Genomic DNA, 25,209 nt, shown 5'->3' with positions numbered 1-25,209 from the left:
CATGCAGCTGCCAATTAATGGAAGTAGCAGCTGACACGTTAGAACGTGACAAGGACTGCCTGCTACCGTCAGTGGGCGTTCCCATCAAAGTCTGTGGGCGTTCCCACTGACGCGGCAAACACCCCCCACATGGGCAAGGAGTGGGGCGTGTCAGGACCCTGTGACCCGAAGGATTCGGGTGTTGACCTGGGGAGCCGGAGAAGCGGTGCTTCCCACGGAGTTCTCCAGGCCAAACCTGGATAGTTCCCAGGTATGTATATACACCACCGTTCAAATGTTTGGCGTCACTTAGCTGTTTACTTGGAAAAAATATTCGGGCTGTGCTAACATAATTGCAAACGGGTTTTCTACCAATCAATTAGCCTTTTAAACTTGGATCAGGGAACACAACGTGCCATTGGAACACAAAAGTGATGGGAGTGATAAAGGGTCTCTGTACGCCTATGAAGATAAAACGTACGGTAAAACGTACACAAAGTTCATCTACTAATCTCCCTGGTCCCTTCCCCATCTAGCCTACCTTATCTAGGCTGCATCGCAGGGTTTGATGGAAGCGGAAATCCGTAGGTTCGCTGTCAGGGGTTAAGGGGCCGTGCAAACGACTGTATTGGTCGCCTGCAGGGTCCTCCTCTGGCATCAACCAAGTGGTCTCTGCTGGCCAAGTTGCTGGACCAGGATTTTAAAAGTCTGTACGAGCGACTTTATTGGTCGCCAGCAGGGGGCTTGTCTGACATCAACCAATGAATACTAGGTGTACTTAATTGGTTGATGGTAGAGGAGGCCCCTGCAGGTGACCAATAGAGTTGCTCGTATGGACATTTAAACTCCTGGTGCCAAAGCTGCTGCGTAGCCCGAACCAAACACAGCAATGGGCGAATATTCGCGGAATACAAAGATTTTTTCCCCCCACGAAGACGAACATGAAGCGTTGGCCGGCGCCCAAGTCTAATAAGCAGAATTTCAAAGTAATTATTTCATGCTCACATCTGTAGATATGTAGTTCTCTGTTGAATATAGCGAGCTGTAAGAAATTGGCTAATTTTTGGGAATCGCATGGCTGAATTTTACTGCAAACTTACAGAATTCAAATACATTTAGTCTTGAGAAGCAGCCTTATTTGTTGTGCTCTGTAACTGCTAAGTAAAATGCCACATCTTTTAGACATGGCATTTCAGTTCTGACTGAACGAGCAACGTTCTTTTAGACAAAATACTCCAAGCGCCATTCCGGTTCACGGGCGTAATATCAGAAGACGAAGACACTTCTAGACGATTTATAGGTAACCTTTAAGAATCTAAACGTAAACGGAATCATGTATATTATTATCGCACAATGTTTATGTTTTCTTGGAAATGAAATAGTTCAGGAATATAGCCCCTGACATTGTCAGACAAACATCAAGAAGGATTTTCTACATTAGGCTGTTAACCCCAACTCAGACATTGCAGAGACTTCTCCTTGTGGCTTTCTCTTTTCTCTGTCAAGGGAGCAGAGTTGTATCTAGGGTATGGCACCTATGGCTCGTGCCATAGGCACCATTTGAAAGGGGGACCCAGTAAGCGGCTTTCAAATGCCGTCTTTTTTTTTTTTGGATACGGAGGAGAGAGAAGGGTGCCTAGCAACTGCTCGGCGTCCCTCATTCTCCTCCACGAGGCCTATACCTCCGTCCCGGTGCCGGCATTTCATGCTGAGCGCCATAATATGACGCCATATTTCGGCACTCAGCAGTGAAGCAGCTGGCACCAACGCTGTCTTTTTTTTTTTTTGATGCGGAGGAGAGAGAGGGGCTCCTAGCAACCGGTTGGCGCCCCTCGTTGATATGTGGATCAACCAGATGACAGAGATATTTCTCAGTCAACAGACTTCCCTCTCCCTACCTCTTTGTTGTATCCTTATTCATCTTCTATTTGCCCCTGGAGCATTGGTGAGTTTTATGTAAAAGCGTTTGCAGACTAGACCAAAAAAGATTGTGAAAGGAAGTGAATGAGAGAGTATGGAGGTATAATATATATATATTACACTTATCCATTCAACCTCAGCAAATGAAGATAACCTTCAAACGTTCTGAAATCCTACTAAAGAGGGACATCAACGGTGGTAAGAGGGACTAAAGGACTTGGTTCCCATAGAGTGTCTGGATTGGTCCCCAAGTGGGGGTCTGTCTCTCCAAACAATTTACAAATTCTAAAAAAAACGAATTATATAATTCATAAACAAAATTTAACAGCGCATGAAGACTTTTACAACCTCAATAACTCAGGAACAGTAAGATTAAATGATCATAAATGATCTTTACAGGTGCACAATTTAATGTTTCATAAGCGAACACAACTGGTAAAACTAAACATCTCAATTAGATCTACACCCCCCTGTTGTCACACATCATTCCTATATCTTTTTACCAGAGAACAGTTTAACAAGATACATGATTTTCTGTAGGTATCTTTTTTTTAACATCTATTTCCTTTGTTTGGGCTATTAAGGAAGATGTAGTCTAGTTCACATGGATCCAATTGTCGGTTGTTTTTATTAAGGATTAATGCTTAGCTCCAGCTTACTGTTTTGTTCGGTAGCCAAGCTTTTATTAGTATATATTATGGCAGTCAATGGAAGCTCTATTAACAGATTGGCTTCATCTCTTTTTTTTTTTTTTTTTAAACTGTTTGTTAGCTCGTTAACGGCCAAAACAAACATCTACTCCAATGACGCCAAGAGTGTCTCGGCACAATTATCCTAGGAGTCACATTTGGAAATTCCATCAATGGCCTCCATTTTTGTAGCGCTGTAACAATACAAACAAATTCTAAGAAATATTACACCTCTTCATCACAAATTCCGGATTTCAGATATTTATGATGACATCGCTGTATGTGCCCTCTCCCTTTGAGTGGGTTAGAGTTCCAAGAGAAATCTACTGAGCATTAATGTGCAAAAGATACCTCTGAAACCTGAAATGGGCCCATTCTCACAATCCAATTGGGCAGGTTTTTATTTCGTAGTTAAATATTATGAAGAATCATGGGACTTGTTAAATTTAATCACAGAATATTTTGGCAAGTACATGATCGTATTGCTTGCTTGCTGAAATATTGGATAATCAATATTTTTCCTTTCTGGCACTCATGGATCGTTCAGTGAAATATAACATTTTTGGCTGTCCCAATGAAATGATTTTTGAATCAAATTGTGAACTACAGCGGGGAAAAGTTCTTCAGATACAGTTCATTCCAACTAACCTGTTATGTTTATTTGCCTGAAGGTTTTTGAGAATATAGTGTTTCAGAACTGGTGATAGTTTTTTGGAACTAAAACATTCCAAAATGTTTTACTTAGTATTAGTAACTGAAACATATACATTGACTGTTATATTAGACACATTTTATTGACTAAAAACAGACATACAGTTTTAATTAGACTGTTGCATTCAGATTCTTATTAATTCTACCCAAATTTGCCAATTTTGTTAATTTGTATGAATATCTGAAAATTAGGGTGGACCCCCAACAAAACAAATGAAAATGAAGCAGCGAGTTCTGAATTTTGCATTTTGTTGCTTTCATTGCTCTCACACTCTTTCTTTCTCTCACTTACACCATCACTCTCTCTCACACTCTCATAAAACTCTCAATCTCAAGGTCTGTCTCAATGTCTATTTATGTTCTTCACCTATCTTCTGTCTCTATTTCCACACCCCTGCTTCTTCTCTTGTCTCTTCTTGTTCTCTTGTGTTCCTTTTTTCTGTCTTCTTTCTTTTTCCGCTTCTCCCTAGTATCATAAGCCTTTTTGCGGAAGTACTCCAGGAGACCAGAATATTACATTTGCGAAGATAGAGAAGCATTTTTGGATCTCTCTTTCTCCATGAACTCTTTTGCAATATTGTGGCTTTGTGGAACACTTCCGCAAAAGGGTGAAGCCATGGCAGGCAATCGAGGGAGAGAGCGTGCACGGAGGCTTCTCACTTTTTACTGGATAACGTAGCTGATATCGGGGAGAAGCGGATAAAGAACGAGGACAGAATGAAGAACATAGAAGAACAAAAAGAGGCAAGAGAAGGGGAATTGAGGAAAAGCAGAGAGGGGCACAGAAGTGGCCAGTGGAGAAGGTAGGCTTACATTGAGATAGAGCTTGAGAGAAAATGTGAGAGAGCATGAGAGAGTGTGAGAGAGCGTGAGTGAGGGTAAATGACAACTTTTTTCCGGAATGGAAAAGGCCCTCTACATTTTGTCCAAACTGAAAGGGAAGGAAATATCATTTCTAGTTTCAACTCCCTTACTTACATTGCCAACACTGCCAAGTTTCTCCAGCAAGAAGAGCTGAGTGGGTCCTGTAAAATGTATCATTCAATGGGTCAAAAGACTTTGATTGAAGTCTCAGTGACTTAACTATACTTCACATAGGACCAGCACACCTTTCTAGCGTATAATGGTGTCAATGAGCTGAAAATCAACTCTAATGAAAACTCTCCTGACAAGTATCCCTTTAGTGAGACAGAGAGTGCTCCATTTTCCTCCATGTGAGAGTGGGAAGGCAGCAGAGCAACGCTGGAACGTGGATGTGAATTACATGGATATGTCTAGTAATTGGAGTAATGGAGTAATTGGAGTAATGGATGGACTATGACTTCAAGGCTAAGAATTCTTCAGTGTGAACCAGATTAATCCAAATCTTGCAACATTATTTTTTTTCATGCAAATATATAATTAAATGGTTTGCTTGCGTTTTATGTATTAAACCCAAACATTTTCATTCAGTTCCTGTAAATCCTAGAGTAATCAGATCTTAACAAGTGTTAGCTTTCCCTATAGCGACTGTAGGCTGTACTGATAACGCATTCACAGGTCATGCCGTACCACCACAAATGTGAGCACTTTAACCTGAGTTGTGTGTCTGCTTTCATATAATTGTTATTTTAATAGAAACGAAACCACAGGAGAGAAACCATGAGAGAGAGAGAGCAATAAGGCAATAGAAATCTGGTATTCTAGGCACAAAACCGGTGCTCTATAATACAGACATCAGCACTCGGAGAGATATTTCAAACACTAATGAATACACTGGATTTTAAACAAAATATATACATGTCCCGTACGTTAAGCTGTGAACAGTCGTGTATACTATTCTGTCTCAATTTGCTGGGATGTAATGTGTGCATCGGGGCTTTTTTATCAGAAGAAATATATGCTATGGAGACAAGGCTGTCCCCTGAGAGACCGCTCTTCCTTCTGCCACCTGGAAATAGAGCAGCATGCTTCCTAGCTATCGGTTGAAGATACGCAGCACTCAACAAAAGCACTGCGTGCATCAATAAAACCCTGACTTCAGGGTCCGGGTGACTCCATAGTGAGAGAGACTAAGCGGGTGTTTGAAAACTCAGGTCGGGTTAGCCAGTCTGTGTCCACCTTCTCGTTATGTTTCATGAAAAAAATCTCTTTCGCCATGTGCTGGAAACTCCAGCCATGGGACAAACGTAATCTTTAAGTGATAGCAAAAGACACAGAATGAAAAACGTCTACGATAAGGTTGGGTGACAGCAGCTGGAAAGCATTGCATGGCTCGACAATTAGACAATGTCCTAGATGCCACTTCTACAGCCATAAATGTTAGGAAAACCCCCCCCATATAATATTATTTAGAATGATTAGAAGCCGCATTGGTACATTGTAGCCTTACAATCTATTGAAATCTGTACATAAATATAGCAAGCAGTATGTTGCTGAGCACTCAGCCTTAGATTCCAATGGATTAATTCCACATGATTCTGTTATAACGATGCCTGCACTATATGTTTTTAAAATAAGTGGTCCTCCTTGTATTTATTGACATAAATTGGATGGAGGTAAAAGACCCTCCTATGGTAGTCGGTCATTGCAGTGTTGTTTTGAGGAGGTCTAGGGACCTGCTGGCCTTTGGTTGTCTCAGTCACCATAGAAACCAATGAATGGTTGAATTAGCGGAACGATTCCATAAATACTTTCTAAACCTTTGCACCACACAAACACGCTCACTTTAACACACATACACAATCACTCTAACACACTTTCTCTAACACACACTCACTCTAACACACACTTACTCACATCAACAGGCACAATATACACACCTCACTCTATATCACACCTCACTCTATATCACACCTCACCTGCAGCCTTTCTTTATAGGTGCTCTCACCAGGGCGAGTGGCCACGCAATTACCACAGGGTCACGTAAGGTCAAGTTACTTGACCCCACTGTGCTCCTGCCTCCATTGTACATTCGGACTGGCCCACCCCTGCCTGGCTGGCAGACATGAAATTACCCAAGAAGGGGTATGCCTTTCCTTAATACACTTTTTAAGATGTATTTAATTCGGAGTGATCATATAATCATATGCCTTCCAGACAGGATGGCTTAAGCATCAGGCTTATACCTAGCTTTATTGATTCCATTAATCTGTGAAGCGCTCTTTTGATCCAGAGTGTAATGTATTTCAAGAACAATATTTCTTTCACAAAGTGTTACGTTTCTTGCTGAATCAGGTATATGAAGCCAGCAAGGTTATGCTATTTACCTTTTAATACCTTGTCTTCAAATGCCACTGCATTCTGCATTTTAGTAGCCAAGGCATAAATAATATTATATGTCATTTCTGCCTCATCCAAATTTGAAAGAATAGCTTTTCATATTCTGGAGTTCTGACCACATTTATATGGTTACAACATATTTTTCAACTGATACTACCTTTACTACTTAAAATAATAATGTGTTTTTAGTTATTTACACGTATATTTATTCAATTTGTCATATTCAATAAATGTATTTCCTCGGTGTAGTATCTTCTGCTGGGAGGCTGTTCCATTTATCTATAGTTCTCCCAGTAAGGTAAACCTTCCTTACATATGAGAAATACTATGGTTTGAAGTAAAGTCTGTATAGAAAGTGCCCGTGTCATTCACACATGTACTGGGCTCTGTCAAACTCCAATTTGATATGTACATATGAAATAAATCATTAAAACACACACAGGATCCTTTAGGGGGTGCCTCCTTTTCTGTATTTTGTCAAATGATTTAAAGTGCTTGTTCAACCCAAAAAATGTACTTGTAGTTATTTTACATCATATAACTAAACATAGGTATGAACTGGTAAAGTGCATTTACAAATGTGCCGTCCCTGATAGATTCCAGCCGGACCTTTGCCAATTGATTTTGACACCCTTGATAATACTATAAAATCCATCTTTACTTAAAAACAATGGAGAGCGATCCAAAAGGTCCCACGTTAATCCATCACATGGGGTAAGATCGCCCGATTTTTAAAGCTGCGCCATCTGTGGTGCCAAACAGTCTGAGCTCCTCCAATTGATACCACCTAGTATCACCTAGAACTACTGCTGAGCTGGAGACATTCGAGTGTACGATTGTCATAATATTAATCCAAGATATGAAACCTGAAGACGTCTGCTGAAACAGAACGGCATTCTCCACAATACGAACTTTATAGCTCTTCAATACACTACTTATGGAACTCCATGCCAAGTGATGGGGCTGCTTTTAAGAATAAACTGATATTGATTTTTGGTAACTAATGGTTTTCAGGGGTCCACCTTACTCAACAGTTGATTTTTTTTCTCTCTACTGTGCAAAGTTGACGTGAATTTTGTGGATCAATGCAATTAAGGGCCTTGAGAAGTTTGAACTTGATTGATTTATGTTTGTTTGTTTTGTATTGCGTGTATTCTGTTTGGAATAAGTTCTGAATTAGTCATTAAAATTCCATTAACGTCATCTTTATGTAATTCTGTTTTTTTTTTTGTACAACTTTAAACATAATCTACCAATTATTTTGTTTTATCTTTCATTGTCTGACACTAGATGGTGAACTCCCAGTTGGATTGCGAATATGCTCTGTCCTGAAAGGCTGGAATAGATAGTAATTATATCCAATGTATGATAAGTAACAATGAGCTATTGAAACTCTTAAGTATATTTCTGCAAAGGACTGGAGGGTCTGATAAATGTTCACGCAGTGCATGGCACTGATAATTGAAGAAAAACAGAGAACATCACATAAACGTTATCACAGAGCGTACCACGATAAATGATTCATTGCCTAGCAATCAAAGCAGCATTATAACTCTTACGTATATTTGGTCTGATTTGGCCAGGATGGTCAGTAAGGGAGACCACAAATTCCTATAATTTCAGTCTAATTATTTCCAGGAATATGTCTACTGTCCTAGCAAACTTTTTGATCTCCCCAGACTACAATAATTGTGTTCCCCCGAATTATTGCTACAGCAGAAGCTCATTACAACCAATATGGTAATGCCAGTAGTGTGGGCACTTTGTTTAGTTGTCTGTTGATGTGTGAGATGAACCTATATTTCTTTTGCTTTTGCATGTTCTAATTAATAATTATTTTCTAAAAAGTAACATAAAAACATTAGCGTCAAATCATAGAGGTTTACTCTTTGTGAAGCCAAAAGTGGTGGTTTTCTCACCAGAAGGTACATCATGCCAGTCTTTATGATATAGAAAATACAGTTGCAATAACTAAAGTATCAGGAAAAGCAGACACATGTGAACTAACGCTGTCTTTCATTTTAGAAGGTAAAATATGCATATTAGTCCCTCTTTAATACAATTACACAACTCTATTAGCATAAGTATTCTTTGCTGCTGGTGCAAGATAATTATGTGAGAAACAATACATACAGCATTATAATTATCCTTCTGCATAAATTATCCCCATCGTAGGGACAAGGCAAAGTTAGTCTTTCACCACGCCACATGTAGTTAACAGAATAAGAATAAGATAATAATGCCTCTTTAGGTAAATTAGCGCACCTTTATTATTCACATATGCTGGTTGTATAAGTGGATATATGGGTCTAAAATACAATACGTCAAGTCTTTCTAAAAATGTGGTATTTTGTCTTGAAAAGAAACATTCTCGTTCGTTAATTATCCGTTTTTAAGCATTTCTAAACTTCCCAGGGGGGTGCGTCAAAATCAAAAGAATTTAAGTGCTAGCATTGTGTTAATAAGTCATTTCTCATTCATTAAACGAGTTTCCCAAATTAGGTGGAATGGATAGCATTTGGAGACCTTAATAATAAGACGATCTCAGAATTACAATAGATTAATGATACCGTGAACACACAAATCATTTAAATGGAAATTTCAATAAGTAATTACAGAAAATAACCAACTGCCAATTCAGTTTCAAGGATTATTCTTTGATGACAGCAGGTGACATATACCATAATATGGCATATAATATATCCATACCACAGCAAATATTAAAAGGAAAAGTCAAAATACTATTTTTAATGGAAAGAGTGAACCTGAACTCACCAGACACTAGTCTATTTTATTTATATTATTATTTATATAGCATCAACATTTTCTGCCGAGCTTCTTCTTACAGTCCATACATTCAAAGGGTCCGACAAAACTAGAAGCCACAGGCTAAGACGAGCCAATACATTTGGTAAAAAATGCTCAGCTCACAAAGCTTCCAACCTTCGGATACCGGTGCTCGGGAGACTCCTTGGTCAATGACGGAGAAGTTCAAGCCAGCTTTCATACAATCATTTTAATCTAGACTCAACAAAGAAAATTGAACCTTACACTACATGTAGATTTAAATAAATAAATAAATATCACCCCAAAAAAATTTCTTTGTCAGTAAAAAAAAATATATATATTGCATTTTAACACTGCTTAGTGATGCCACCCCATCAAATGTATAATTACTATACATCTAATAAAATATCCGCATCGTTCAGAAGACGTCTTATGAAATTACAAAGGGGTATAGGAGGCACATCACATGCATCACTGTTTTGGTACATCCGGCACACCAGATGAACGGCTGCAATTAAATTGCAGAAAATAAATCAATACTCATTTTCCGTATTACACGTAAATTCACTCAGTCATTAATAAGTGAACTAACCGCTTATTTTAAAATAATCAAAAAGGGCACCACAATGAGCTGATCATAGCAATTCAAAAAGAATAACAATTTCGACCATTTCTTTTGTAGCACAGATATGAAAAGCCTAAAGAATATGTCCTGTACGATTATACCTCTGAGTATAAATACTGATGTCATCAGAAAAAAACCATTGTACATATTGAATTGTTTTTACTCAACACACTATTTCTATGGAAAAAACTAAATCCAGGTTTGGAGACCTGATAAACATCTCATGAGTGTCCATTAGACGCAACATGTTTTGAGTTCCTATAAGAGGTAAAAGGGAAGAGGCTCCACCGCTGTTCCATACTTTCTTCTTCATATCTCCCACGCCTTTTGTGCCTAGGGTGGCCCTAGGTCGAAAGAAACGGCTGATGAACATACTAAGAAGCTTTTGTCTACAATCTACTTAGATACTTAAGAAAATGTTAACTGGGCCGGAAACTAAAAAACAAGCCGTATATTAACCCCTTAATGACAAAGCCCGTACATGTACAGGCTCAAAAATGCATTGTTTTCAATGGGTTCAGGGACCGCCCATTGTCCTTAAGGCTAGATTGCCTATAACATCTATAATATACATATATAGTATCTACCAGAGCAATTTTTAGGGGGCTATAGAAAGAATAGCTGGCAGGGCAGATCTGCCCACTCATATCAATAGTCACCGACTGGGTTCCTGGGTTCCACACCTTTTTCCTTGCATTCTATCCTTGATCCCACCAACGCTTCACATAATAAGCTTTTTTTTTCCAATTATCTTTTCTAGGATAGGACTTGGCCAATATCTTGGCAAATAGAAGAATAATTAAGGCCCCGTGTCTTAAAAAATAATTGATTGGTCGTACATTTATAAATCTCCACGGTCCATTTAATAAGCAGAAATATAAGTGAATGATTCAAATGCTAAGCCATGTTTTTACCCATTATGTTGTAATATTATACATAATATATATATTTATATATATATATATAAATATATATTTATATATTACATATATAAATATATATATATATATTTATATATATATATATAAATATATATATATATTTATATATATATATATATATATATAAATATTTTTATGTATATATAAATATATATATATATATATAAATATTAGATCATGAAATCGGATTACATTATAAAACAGGTAAAGCTGAAGGTTTCCCCTTTTCGAACATTGATGTCTACATTGATCTCGGCAATAATCTTCAATAGCGTTGCTATGGCTCCAGCTTCTATGTGTACATTCAGCTCTAAGGGCACTTCTTTAGAAATCTTGAGACTCCTGAAACCTTTCACTTTCCAGCAGTTGTCTGCACACCGTGAACTCTTAATACTCCAGACATAATACCCCATTGCAAAACAGATTAAACTTTAATCCCTTATCTCTACATGTCGTGCTGCGTTTGCAGATATATATATTTTTTTTAATCTGCTGGTGTAGGCCGCCCTTCCTCCTTAAAATAAATTTACAGTTCATTCTCCTGGATTGCACCTCTATGGTTTTGACTTTATTGGTACATTTGGAACAAATATCCAGCTCCTACACACCGTAGACGCCACCGCTCCATGCTGTTGATCTTATTATCTATATTTTCTATAGTAATAAAAAAAACATGATATTAAAGCAGATATTTCACTTTTCTAAGCCGTATGGTTTATAGTGCAGTATACTACATAAACTGATGATGGTGGATCTATAGGTAGATTAGATGAGTTCTTAACTGCGGTCAAATTCTCTTTCGATATAGAACAAAATTATATATTTTTATAATCTCAAAGCCATTTAAAATTCCTATTATCGAGATTCTTAGGACTTCTTGGTTCTTTTGTTTTGTACGGATGGAACTACTAGTATAGAAACGACTTTAGGGCACAAAATGAATTCATCTTATCATCTTGGGTTGTTTATCACCATGGCCAGAAAGTCTTCTCCCATGAAACAATTAGCTTTAGGTATGGTTTTTAAGCAATTCAAGGCAGGGAAAGGGTAAGGGCAGTTTCCCAAAATACTGATGTCATCAGAAAAAACCATTGCACATATTGAATTGTTTTTACTCAACACACTATTTCTATAGAAAAAAACTAAATCTAGGTTTGGAGACCTGATAAACATCTCATGAGTGTCCATTAGACGCAACATGTTTTGAGTTCCTATAAGAGGTAAAAGGGAAGAGGCTCCACCGCTGTTCCATACTTTCTTCTTCATATCCCCCACGCCATTTGTGCCTAGGGTGGCCCTAGGTCGAAAGAAAGGGCTGATGAACATACTAAGAAGCTTTTGTCTACAATCTACTTAGATACTTAAGAAAATGTCAACTGGGCCGGAAAGTAAAAAAAACAAGCCATATATTAACCCCTTAATAACAAAGCCCGTACATGTACAGGCTCAAAAATGCATTGTTTTCAATGGGTTTAGGGACCGCCCATTATCCTTAAGGAGTTAAATGCATACATGAGGCTAGATTGCCTATAACATCTCTAATATACATATATAGTATCTACCAGAGCAATTTATAGGGGGCTATAGAAAGAATAGCTGGCCGGGCAGATCTGTCCACTCATATCAACCCGACTGGGTTCCTGGGTTCCACACCTTTTTCCTTGCATTCTATCCTTGATCCCACCAACGCTTCACATAATAAGCTTTTTTTCCCCCAATTATCTTTTCTAGGATAGGACTTGGCCAATATCTTGGCAAATAGAAGAATAATTAAGGCCCCGTGTCTTAAAAAATAATTGATTGGTCGTACATTTATAAATCTCCACGGTCCATTTAATAAGCAGAAATATAAGTGAATGATTCAAATGCTAAGCCATGTTTTTACCCATTATGTTGTAATATTATACATAATATATATATATATATATTTTTATATATATATATATATAAATATATATTTATATATTACATATATAAATATATATATATATATATATATATATATATATATTTATTTATATATAAATATATATATTTTTATATATATATAAATATTTATATATATATATATATATATAAATATTTTTATAAATATATATATAAATATTAGATCATGAAACCGGATTACATTATAAAACGGGTAAAGCTGAAGGTTTCCCCTTTTCGAACATTGATGTCTACATTGATCTCGGCAATAATCTTCAATAGCGTTGCTATGGCTCCAGCTTCTATGTGTACATTCAGCTCTAAGGGCACTTCTTTATAAATCTTGAGACTCCTGAAACCTTTCACTTTCCAGCAGTTGTCTGCACACCGTGAACTCTTAATACTCCAGACATAATACCCCATTGCAAAACAGATTAAACTTTAATCCCTTATCTCTACATGTCGTGCTGCGTTTGCAGATATATATTTTTTTTTAATCTGCTGGTGTAGGCCGCCCTTCCTCCTTAAAATAAATTTACAGTTCATTCTCCTGGATTGCACCTCTATGGTTTTGACTTTATTGGTACATTTGGAACAAATATCCAGCTCCTACACACCATACACGCCACCGCTCCATGCTGTTGGTCTTTTTATCTATATTTTCTATAGTAATAAAAAAAAACATGATATTAAAGCAGATATTTCACTTTTCTAAGCCGTACGGTTTATAGAGCAGTATACTAAATAAACGGATGATGGCGGATACATAGGTAGATTAGATGAGTTCTTAACTGCGGTCAAATTCTCTTTCTATATAGAACTAAATTATATATTTTTATAATCTCAAAGCCATTTAAAATTCCTATTATCGAGATTCTTAGGACTTCTTGCTTCTTTTGTTTTGTACGGATGGAACTACTAGTATAGAAACGACTTTAGGGCACAAAATGAATTCATCTTATCATCTTGGGTTGTTTATCACCATGGCCAGAAAGTCTTCTCCATGAAACAATTAGCTTTAGGTATGGTTTTTAAGCAATTCAAGGCAGGGAAAGGGTAAGGGCAGTTTCCCAAAAGCTTTTAACAAGTCAACATTACAAGGTAATCCCCGTTTGAGCACAAGTGATTTAATCAGGAGATCTGTTGATTCGATTGGTATATCTGTGGTTGAGTAGGACTCTAGATGAACCCTAGTGCCTTAGACGTCATCGAACTACAGTGCAAAGTTATAAAACTAACAAATAAATATATTGAGAAGTAAAGCCATTGAGTTGTTGAGTTGGGATAACATTTAAATAACCAATTGACAACAGTACATTCAATATAACAATCCTGCCATTTCTTAGTATTAGAAAATGAGACACTTGTGTTCTGAAGACCAATAACCCAGTAAAGATGCTGGTTTGTTGTCTATAAAGTAGCGATTAATTAACCATTTTGTACTAGGGTAAAAAAAAAAGGCAAGGTTAAACAAAGTCATAAATGCCTGCAGGTTGGACAAATGATCCAAAGCCTCAGATTAGCAGTTGGGCCAAATTCAGTGCTATACGCTGACCCAGGGTAATGCCCCAGTCGACCCCCACCATTTAAATCTACGCCCCCCCTCCTTGTATGCTGATCTCGCCATATGATGTTATATCTCGACACCCTGCGTTTGAAGGACATGCGTGGCTGAGTAGGTGCAGTAGATCAGTAGTGTGTCGGGGAGTTAGACCTAGTTGTCTTGAGCCAGAATACACCACTGGCCATAGGACAAGCTTTTAGAATGAACCATGCAGACTTGTTATATGTTTTAACGCCTGTGCGCGTTCCGATTTTTTTAAATCCTGGGATATAGGGGTTTAAGGGTCTGCAAATGACCCCTGCTTTAAGAATGACCCCAAACTTAAAGCAGTGAGGAGGTGCGAGATATGACGCTGGCCCCATTCAGTCCAAGGTTGACCTTTTAGGTACTTCTGGGTGGATATCTGATATCCTGATTAAATGAACATTAATTATAATGAGAAGGTTTTAAACCAGTAATCATAATGATTTATAGACGTTCCTTAAGGACTCAAATCGATTTGATTCTAAGAATCCCTTAATAAATTACTTAGCCATGAAGTTGACACAAATGATACAGCCTATCTAAATGTGTATTTCTCCTTTTGATCTTTCATAATAACGCCTTCATTTTGTTCCTAAGGAAACAAAAAACAACATAGGAACAATCAAAGACCATTTTCAACTTTGACATGCGCAATACTGCACTAGTTAATCGTCGAACAGAACTGATTTCTATGTTTCTGCGATTCATTTATAAAAACTACTACTTTCAATCACTTTGAAAGGCAACCAAAATATTAAACTTCGGACAATAAATACATCATTGTACATAGAATCATGGATGATGTAGAATTATAGTTAACGATGAAAGCATAAACCCCAGCCCTGTATACAGTAATGTAGATCGGCTCTGACAAAAACCTGGTCTTATTTCATTTTGATCCATTAAACTCCCTTTATCTGCAGACCTGGAGGCCGCCATTGTTGTCAGTCATGGTATATTTTGGGTGACTTTCCCTGCTTAGTCACCACACTGAGCTGATGCTTTACGGCAGTGCTAATGAAGTCAGTTCCAGTATAGACTTGGTGAGTAAGACTGAGCCATTCAGGTGTTTACCTCTAGCAGTACGACAAAGAGTCAGTGTGTTTGTCCAGCCAATTGGGCTAAGAAATTACACTATGAAACTTAACAACACATTTTACCCCCCTGTCCTAGATATATTTACTATTACTACTGAGAGGCTGGGCTTCCCGTGCATTGGAAGAGTTCGACAACTTTTTGACTAATACCAGCTGTTTTTGAAGGTGTCATATTTTGCTAGGAAATTCATGTCTATGGTAGGTCAAGCAACTTCAAAAAAAGAACACAGAATTCCAATATATCACATTTTATACTGTACTGCAGAGCCAGACGGCTGTGCCTTTGGGATATACATACATTTTCTTTGTGGGACGGTAAAAATTTATCTTCCGAAGAAGCAGGTTTCGTAAGGTCCCTGCCATATAATAAATCAACAATGGAAATGTTTATGGAGCAGATGAATCAAAAAGAGACGCATGTAGAAAAGAGAGACAGGTTTGGAAATATGTCTAATTATATTTTTAGTGATTGAAAACAAGGGACTTCTTTGTTAATCTCATCATGCTTACCTTTATATATTACATGTATTATATTCCATGTGGGTGTCATTGCTTCATTTTGTCATCTTGTCATCTGATCAGATACATGTGTTAATTCATGTCATGTCAAGAATCAATTCAATAGCTGAAAGACGAGCCCATATTATCTGTTTAGGTGCTTCAGCTGAGGTATCACTTCTCCGGCTTATCAGATACTACCAGAAGTCTTCTAGTGATTCACGCACAACGACATCATCGCTAAAACACATCCTCGCGTTATCTGATCTGGTTCCTCCATTTCTCTAACTCTTCATTTGTATAAAAAATATCTAGCTTTAATTCCACTACTTATCAAGATGGTAAACAGACTTCATACATCATCTGGATACTCTTAATTGCCATCAACATAGAACAACTGATGGCTTCAGGGAGATGTTGTACCTTTTATGGTTTCAGTGTCAAGGTGACATGTCGAACGTTCTATAATCCTGCATATTCCTCTAATACCAACACAATCCACAAGATAATCAACATAGAATGTGACGGCAAATGAGACCCATTCAGCTCATCAAGTCTGCCCATTTATTCTGATGTAGAAACTCAGAGCTTAATCAGTCCTTGGCCATAGACTCAGGAGCCATATGCCTCATGCATGATCAAATTCCCTCATTGTATAAGCCTCGAAAACCTCCAATGGCAGGCTGTTCCATTTTTCTAGCACGCTCTAAATAGCATAAAACTTCCTTAAATCACGTATAAGACGTCTAACCTTTCCGTTTTAGATTATGACCTCTTCTTCTAACATTTCTCCTCTGAAATTAACTTTCCCCCCGTAACACTTTGTGAATAGACTCTTTCATAATGAAAAGCGAAGCCAAGGAGCTCCTTTTAGTGAATAAACCTTTTGCCTAAAACTCCACGCCTTTGCCTGAACTTTGTACGAAGAAGCAGATGATGGAAAATAGCATAAGTTCAATAACCAAAGTATTAAAATTGCTATTTTGTTCTAAAATAGTCTTGAGTCTGATTTTGTATTGATGGAGGGAGCCGTGTGCATGCTGTGATATTTCGGGAATATTCATTCTTTGCAATTGATTTGTGTTTTATTATTATTTTTTTTTTCTAAATGGACCGATATTTTTAAACAGAGACAATCCTAACATATGAAAAAGCTTGTTTCCCCCCATGTAGTTTAACCTTGATTTTTTTGTGTGTGTGCATTGATTTCTTGGAATAAAAACAACAAAGAAAGTTCAGAGGAAAATGAATTAATTTGAGAAAACTCGTATTTTTTTTTAAATTTATGGTTTCTTTTGGAATACAGCCATTTTTTTTTGTGGTTTTGTAAAACGAACACAAAAGAATAAAAGCCGCTAATCAAAACTACTGTATCATAATCGCTATGGCAACAGCCAATATCCTCTGCTTAAGCTTTTGCAAATTATATTTGAGAACAAATGACAAGAGAAACACAGAGGATTCGGAAATAAAATACCATTTTGCATTCTATATTATGACTGTCATATATTATTGATATTTCTCTGTAATCTAATCAATTCCATGTTCTTTCCTTTTTTAAACGCATCATGTAAATGGTTGATTTGGGTTGAATGGACTCAAAATACCAATTGTATGCCAAATGGTATGATTATGTAGATATTCAGAATCTGGAACAAGCTTGGCTGCTTGATGACGTAATAGCACGAAGGTAGTGTATAAATAAAGTGATTCTGGTGCAAAAGTGTTAGAAGTGTTCTTATCACCATAGCAACCAACTATATGTTCCTGATGACTGGTCCATGGCACTGGTTTCTAGGCTGACAAAACCACTTTTCAAACTTTACATCAGAATCACATTTTCACGTTTTATCATATATATTATTTTTTTTTTTTTTGGTCAGAAATATCATGGTAATAATTAATCATCAAAAAATGACCAATTTTAGATATCAACAATAGAGAAAGTGACTAATGGTGGAATGTCTGAAAACTTGAGAACATACAGCGGTCTCTCTCCAACAAAAGCTAAACAGAGTCCCTTTGTTCTTATTATGCGATATGTATGTTTTATGACATATGTAAATGCGCAGGATCCATAATCACAGTTGGACTGTCCATAGTATCCGTCATGACAACCGGACAACCTTTGATTCTAACTTAAGATCCTAACGCTGAAACTAACCTTCATAGAGTCATGGCGGGGTAGATAAGAAATGTGATAATATTTTTAAATCGTATGTATTATATTATGGGATAGTCTATATGCTACCATATTTAAGTTCCCAGTACGCAAGCTTGCATAAATTGAAAGGCTTCTCCAACTCGAGTTAGAACTCTCCATCAAGATATGCTTTGGTCTATCTCCGCTTTGGTGTCGTGACAAAAATACACAGTCTCTTATCAAAACTTCCATATGGAGCCTCAGCTTCTTCAAAACTAATCCAGTTGTATAAACACGTCAATTTTTACCCTCGCCACATGCCCTTTAAGTCAATGGAGTTAATAACTTTCATTGAGCTCCTCAAGGTTTTGTCTCTCTATCTGCAAAGAAGTCTCAGCACCCAGTTACAAAGTGGATGCTGTCATTGTTATCACAGAAGCCGGCTAAATGTAAAGTCCCACGGCGCCATATATCGACACGCAATCGCTTTAATGAGAAAACACAGCACAAAACTATAAAGGGACCTCATAGCTAGAGGGAATAACCAGAGTTAGATCACACAATCTGTCCTTCTAAATTGGACTGCTGTGAAGGACACACTTTGTGTTCATATAACTTAACCAGCACAGGGTACCAGTCAGCTTCTTCTGTCCTACAGGAAATATCTAAATACATCCGGTTAACCAACTTTAAAAAAAAAAACAAAAACATGCATGGGTTAATTCCGAGAAGAACTAAATAATTTGGATTTATTCCAACATATATTTCATTTTAAACTAGCATGGGTAACTTTGTACTTCTTAATGTTTAATCCCAAACGTTACAATGTAATATGAAGAATACCAACACGTTATATATTTAGATGCCCCACACCTATGACATCTAATTTGATGATCATTTTACCCCCCCCCCAATTTTGCCTCATCTCAATATGTATGAACCAGGAAGGTTATAATTATAATCCTTTAGTTTTAATCAGCAAAGGTGATTTTTTTTATCAATATAATCACAGCTATAACACAGTTTGGCAACAGAAATCACAACTGCAATTATTACACACACACACAACAACACATAATATTGGCATATTTGTATGGTGCATTTTGTGTTATTACACATTTATTGAGCAAGTCTCAAAATGTACATACACATTGTTCAGATTTATTATTCAATAATGCACATTTATAAATAAAACAACTTTCAGTCATGTTATCCCCCCCAAGTCACCCCCCACTATCCCTCATCCAGAGTAGATCCCATAAAACCAGTACAATAGTCCTAAGATCAACAAAGGTATTCTTCAAACTTGCCCCTATTGTGTATCTCCAGGCAAAATGCTTTCAGTGTTACCAATAAAAGACAATCTCTCCATTCTAATCACACACATGCAGAGTGTATGTGAACACAAAGCTTAGTAAAAAAAAAAACAAAAAAAAAGCATCTTTGCTTACCTGGTACTGGAAACCAGTGCAGGCATCAGAACAAACAGGGATAAGTAGCAAGCAGAGATGGATTTCATACTGCAGCTTTCCTGGTCTGTGCTTGTTGTGTATTGTAAGATTGTTTTCCACCCAGCCTCTCCTGGTTTTGAAGTAGCCCTTCCTCAAAGCAGGATGATCCAGTACAAAAGATACCACAGATCTGGCAAATGCAAGAGAGACCCACAGACTTGCTAATGAAAGCAACTCTGAGCTGGATCTGAGCTCCAAGTGTGATGTCACAGGCTATGGACCTGCTGCTGCTGCAAGGCTCCTGCCTGATAGTCTGTGATTATTCAACACACTGACTCTATTCATATCCCCAGGGGGGGTGTCTTTTTTTTTTTTTTTTACCAGCAGTTTAAGTGGCAGTCAGGGAGAAAAGAGGGGAGAGTCTGCTGGATGCTACTTAACTCTTTCTTTAAAAATGGGGATCCAATTTTTTTCCTAAAAAGCCAATTCATTGGAATTCTCAATCATGAGCATCTGATTCTGCAAAATGGACTTCTGAAAGGGTTAATAGGTCCTGCGAATGTGTATTTCACCCAGAAAATACAGTACCAGCTATAACACATGTCCAGGGTCTTAGCTAAATATACTGTGAGTTACTACAGCCATCATATGCACTTTAATGAATATTATAGCTGAGACCTCCCTTTAAATGTATGTTTTTTCTTTATGCAAATTCTTGGAGGGATTCTGCAGGAGCCCCCCATAGGCATTTTCCCTGTTTCCCAACCCTCAAGCTATTTGCATTACAGGAGATGTGTAAGATGTGCCAAACACATCTCTTGACACATGATTTATTTACCACCGGTCAGAGCTGGCTCCGCTAATGCTAAGGACAGGGGTCTAATAAAACCCATCATTGTGCATAGGGTGTTTTTGCAATCCGGAAAAATTCAGGATCTGGACTGGCACACATCGTTATGTCATCAATATTTTGTTTTGCCCATTTATAGTAATATTAATAAATATTTTAAAGACTATATGGATATTCAAAAATGCAGAAAAGTTGAAATTTCCATCTATTGATCATCTTTTTATCTATGTCAATATCTCACTAACTGACTGCAATTTAAAATCAATGATAACCCTCTTATTTGCTTAAATACTGTCTGTTATTGACATATCTAAGGCGTAGGTACCATTATCTAACTGCCTCCTTGGGAGACACAGGGCTGCAGAAAGTTGGTGGTTTCTTTTGTTGACATGAAGGCAATTATATGCGTTCTACACCACTGGGACCAGTTTTGAAATGTATTGCTCCACAAGGAACACCTTTGCCAGAACAAGAAGTTTGGAACAAAGCCTAAAATGTTACTACCTTCTAGTTTCCAATCTTTGCAGATACACAAATATAATTGGTGGCATCTCTTAAATCATTCTGAAGATGACTTTGGAAGGTCCCTAGGGCCCCTATTGGTCTTCAAACTATTTGGAACTGTCTGCATTATACAAGCTTTATTCCAGTGCTGTGTAACTGCAGTCCTTGAAGGTCACAATTTTGGGGTATCCCATCTTGAGCACAGCATTTTCATTAAACTACACAAAATTCTTGGTTTGTTTGCTGCCCTCGAGGACTGTGCACCCTTCTTTTTTCAATGGAATGACAGCTGTGTTACTTTTCTGCATTAGGGAAAAGGAAAGTTCTAGAACTCTGCTATAAATTGTAATATGATTTTGGTAGGTATTGTGCCCATCCACCTCTTGTGACGATGACACCAAATGTGATAGATACATCCATCCTTTGCAGGGTATCGGCAGGAGATTGCAAGGTGTGTATCCTATGGACAAGCTGCATGCCCTTTCCTTCCTTAACATTGCACTCTTTACATTTTTCTGCAGTCCTTTATCTTTAGATATTGCCGTTATTTTGCTAAAGCGATGAATTTTCTTAAATACATATCAAGGGAGGCACGACATTTTAGAGAAGGCTACATCCTGAACATAATGGTCCTTATTTCTAAAGCATATCTACCTTAACAAGAGGGGAGAAGGGATGTTGGAACATTTAAGTCTGCAGCGACATGGTTATGGTAGCAAAACCTGGTGCAACTCTCTATACCAGGTGCAGGGCTGTAACTACCATGGGACAAGAAGGGACACCAACCCTGGCGCCGCAAGGTGACCGACACACTTAAGCTGTCTGGCAGCGATGCCCCTGGCCCCCTTCCAAAAAACATATGTTATGCCAACATGGGGCAGGACCTTTAATAAAATACATTTAGTTCTGTACCATTTAGAATAAAAATATCACAACATCAATATGTTTAACTTCTTGACATGTTTAAAAACTTAAACAAAATATGCAGTAAAACTCACAGTTTGCTTATTTTTAATTCATACTAACCTGTTTTAGAAGTAGTGTGTTTTTAGGAGGTTGGGAATAATGACATTTCAACTTCAAATTTAAATCAGCCCTTCTTTCAATCTTGCAACTACTGCACCAGCGATAATCCTACCCCAGTTATGGATGGGGTAATATATTCTCAAACACTGCATGCTTTGTAAGAGCTTTATGCACAATGAATAATTCAGGGGACATCAATTTATGGCTGAGAAACTTTGTGTCCAAAACTGCTTCCTCAAATATTTCAAAATAAGCTGTAAGGTGAACAGAGTTATTTACATGCAAACTATATTTTTGACACCGCCATGGTGATATTAGCTGTAATTCATTTCCCTATCTCACCATTCCATACAAAGCATTATTCTGTGTGTGATCAAATCTTTTTTTAATGTAATTTGAGAAACATTTGTTATTCATATTATTGTTTAAGTTACATTTGTGAAATATTATACTGAATAGAATGCCACATGCTCTGTGAATATGTACTTTATTTAATAGTTAAACAAAATGTCCAGTAGGGGGAGCTCTTGGGCATTCTAACCCATACTAAAGGTGTACAAGGAAATGTACCATTTCAGTGATTTATATGCTGGGGATGAATGCACAGATATTCACAAACATAATCTTATCCTAAGCACCATATAATATTACACATAATTAATCTAATATTGGAGTTGGAGTGATTAGAGATGGTAATATTGTAAAAAAAAAAAAGGGTTAAATATTATTAACTGTAATACATGTAACTATGCATTATAATAAGGATTCCATTGTAGACCATACTGCGTGTGAATCGTTAGTCCTTCAGTATCATCTACAATAAAACCCATATATATATATATATATATATATATATATATATATATTATAGTATTCTAACTGCTGAAAATCGAATGCAGCAGTAAGATTCTCTTTTCTCATAAAGATTCTCTTTTTCTTAGTTCATCATAAAGAAAACTGTAATATTAAGGTATTAACCATTAAAGAGAATATATATCACTGGTTCTTAAGTCACTTAACTATAAAAATAAACAGGACATTTTGCTGCAACAAATTAACCCCTTTATTAGCAAACTTGCGAAAGGTAAAACAATTCTAGAAATATTTACTGAAAATGCAATGACTTTTTAAACATCTTAAAAAATATTCAAGTTTAAGTGTCATTAAATACACTTTGTACATACTCCTGGCAGAATAATGCCTCCTCGCCTAAATATTTTGGACAATGTACAATCCCGTTCAGCAGCTTAGACAATGTGAATAATGTTCTCTCCGCATTGTAAGAGATTGTGCCAAAAATGAACAATAACACCACTCGTTACCCCCACCTCCTTCTTTGACATCTTTTGACAAACTTGTTTTCCAGTGTTAAGAAAGCAATTGGAGATTCAATGAAACCATTTGTACCTGTTACGCTGATTCTATTGTTAATATGGGTTTCAAGATTTGTATAATAGATTTTCCAATCAGCCCTCGACATCAATAATGTTGAGTTGTTTTTAACCCCTTGCAGTAAAAGATTTGTAACCTAAGAAAAGACATCATACTTCTAACTGCTTGAGTGGTTTTAAATGGCCATTCATTTATACCTCCCAGGCTTAGAGTTTCCCTATAGTCCCTTATTGGATCTTAACTTCTCTCTGCCCCTGTCCTCATCTCATGTCTCTTAGGCTAGATTTCCACTTGTTTTTTTTTTGCTAAAAACGCCCATAAAAACGCCAATAGCGACACCTGGCGTTTTTTTAGTGAAAAACGCTGCAGCCAGATGTTAGCTGTTCTTCAATAGGAAATCGCAAAATGCCATTTCCACTTGGCGTTTTTCTGTTTGGCGTTTTTTCAGTCCTCTTTGGCGTTTTTCTGCTTTTTTGGGCTCTGTGGCAGTTTTTCAAAATCGCAGCATGTTCACACTCTGGCGTTTTTTGCAAGAAATCTTGGCGTTTTTCTCCAATAGAAGTCTATGGGAGAGAAAAAACGCCATGAAAAAGCCATGTGGGTTTATTGCCTTGGCGTTTTTTATGGCGTTTTTTCCACAGTTACAATGCAGAGGATGGACCCAGTATCTGTGTGTCCTACGAGAAATAGGCTGAAAACAAACAGTTTCACACAAAACAAAGTCCTGGACTGGTTCATATTGAATTTTACACCATTTGGAACAAACATGCCATTACAAACAAACATACGCGACCGGATCCTGCGTGCCAAAAGCAACAGCAAACAATTTGCACCATCATTTGGGGCCAATCTTCCCAGAGGAGCAGACATTCGGAATAAAGCATGCCTTACAAACCACAGAAAAGAGACAAAAGGGTCTACCAAGTAAATGACATCAGGAGAGGGCAGATACTTGCCATTTATCCTAATCCCTTTTAGCTGGGTGAAACTTCTAACGTGTAAAGGCTGGAAAAACTGCCTAAGGTCAAAAAAAGCAATTTCCACAGAAAGGCTAAAACGCCAGAAAAAACTGCAGAAAAACGCCAAAACGCAGGTAAATGCAGTGGCAGTTTTCTTGGCAGTTTTCCTGGCGTTTTTCATCAAGAAAAAAACGCCGGACAAAAACCCAAGTGGAAACCTAGCCTTACGAGCTCACAACGTTGGCTGATTGTGAGTGCATACCTCCCAACATTTCAAAACATTTTTTTAAATCTCACGGAACTCACCAATACAAGCAATTGCACTTTAAAATGTCGCGCTTGCATCGCCACTTAAAACACGCTTCATTTTTCTCAGCACAGTTATGCATATTAAAAATAACCACCCCATTGAATTGAATTTTCATAAGGCTCAGCCAGACATACTACTTCCATGATGCTGGCTGAGCGTCATGGGAAGTGTAGCAACAGTAAAGCTGCAGATGCTAGCTGTGAGCTAAAATTCCTATGATTCTTAGCCAGCCAGGTGTCCACCATAATGCTTTCTGAGCATCATTGGAAGAGTAGTCCACAGCAGCAGAGATTTTTTTATTTTATTAAAAAAGGCTAATGTTAGCCTCCCTCCCAGGACCCCTACACACTGCCTTTAGACACACCTGCCCATAAACACACATATACACATACACTGCCTTTACACACACATATACACATACAGTGCCTGTACACACACATATACACATACACTGCCTTTACACACACATATACACATACACTGCCCTTATACACACCCGCCCATAAACACACATATACACATACACTGCCCTCACACACATATGCATGTATA

The 25,209-nt window shown here is 37.4% G+C and overlaps 1 protein-coding gene across 1 annotated transcript in view; it reads right to left on the bottom strand.

The window, feature by feature from the left end:
* The window catches only part of LUZP2 (leucine zipper protein 2), a 147,249-nt gene extending 127,303 nt beyond the window's left edge, over positions 1–19,946 (bottom strand). The window contains exon 1 of the mRNA XM_053449640.1: positions 19,617–19,946. Within this exon, the coding sequence (XP_053305615.1) occupies positions 19,617–19,684 (68 nt within the window). The 5' untranslated portion in view covers positions 19,685–19,946. The remainder of the gene's footprint in view (positions 1–19,616) is intronic.
* Positions 19,947–25,209: the final 5,263 nt, after the last annotated feature.

This window comes from Spea bombifrons, chromosome 10, assembly GCF_027358695.1.
Source record: "Spea bombifrons isolate aSpeBom1 chromosome 10, aSpeBom1.2.pri, whole genome shotgun sequence".
NCBI lineage: Eukaryota > Metazoa > Chordata > Amphibia > Anura > Pelobatidae > Spea > Spea bombifrons.
Note: the sequence above shows the minus strand (reverse complement) of the source record. Positions and strands in the feature narration are given on the sequence as shown.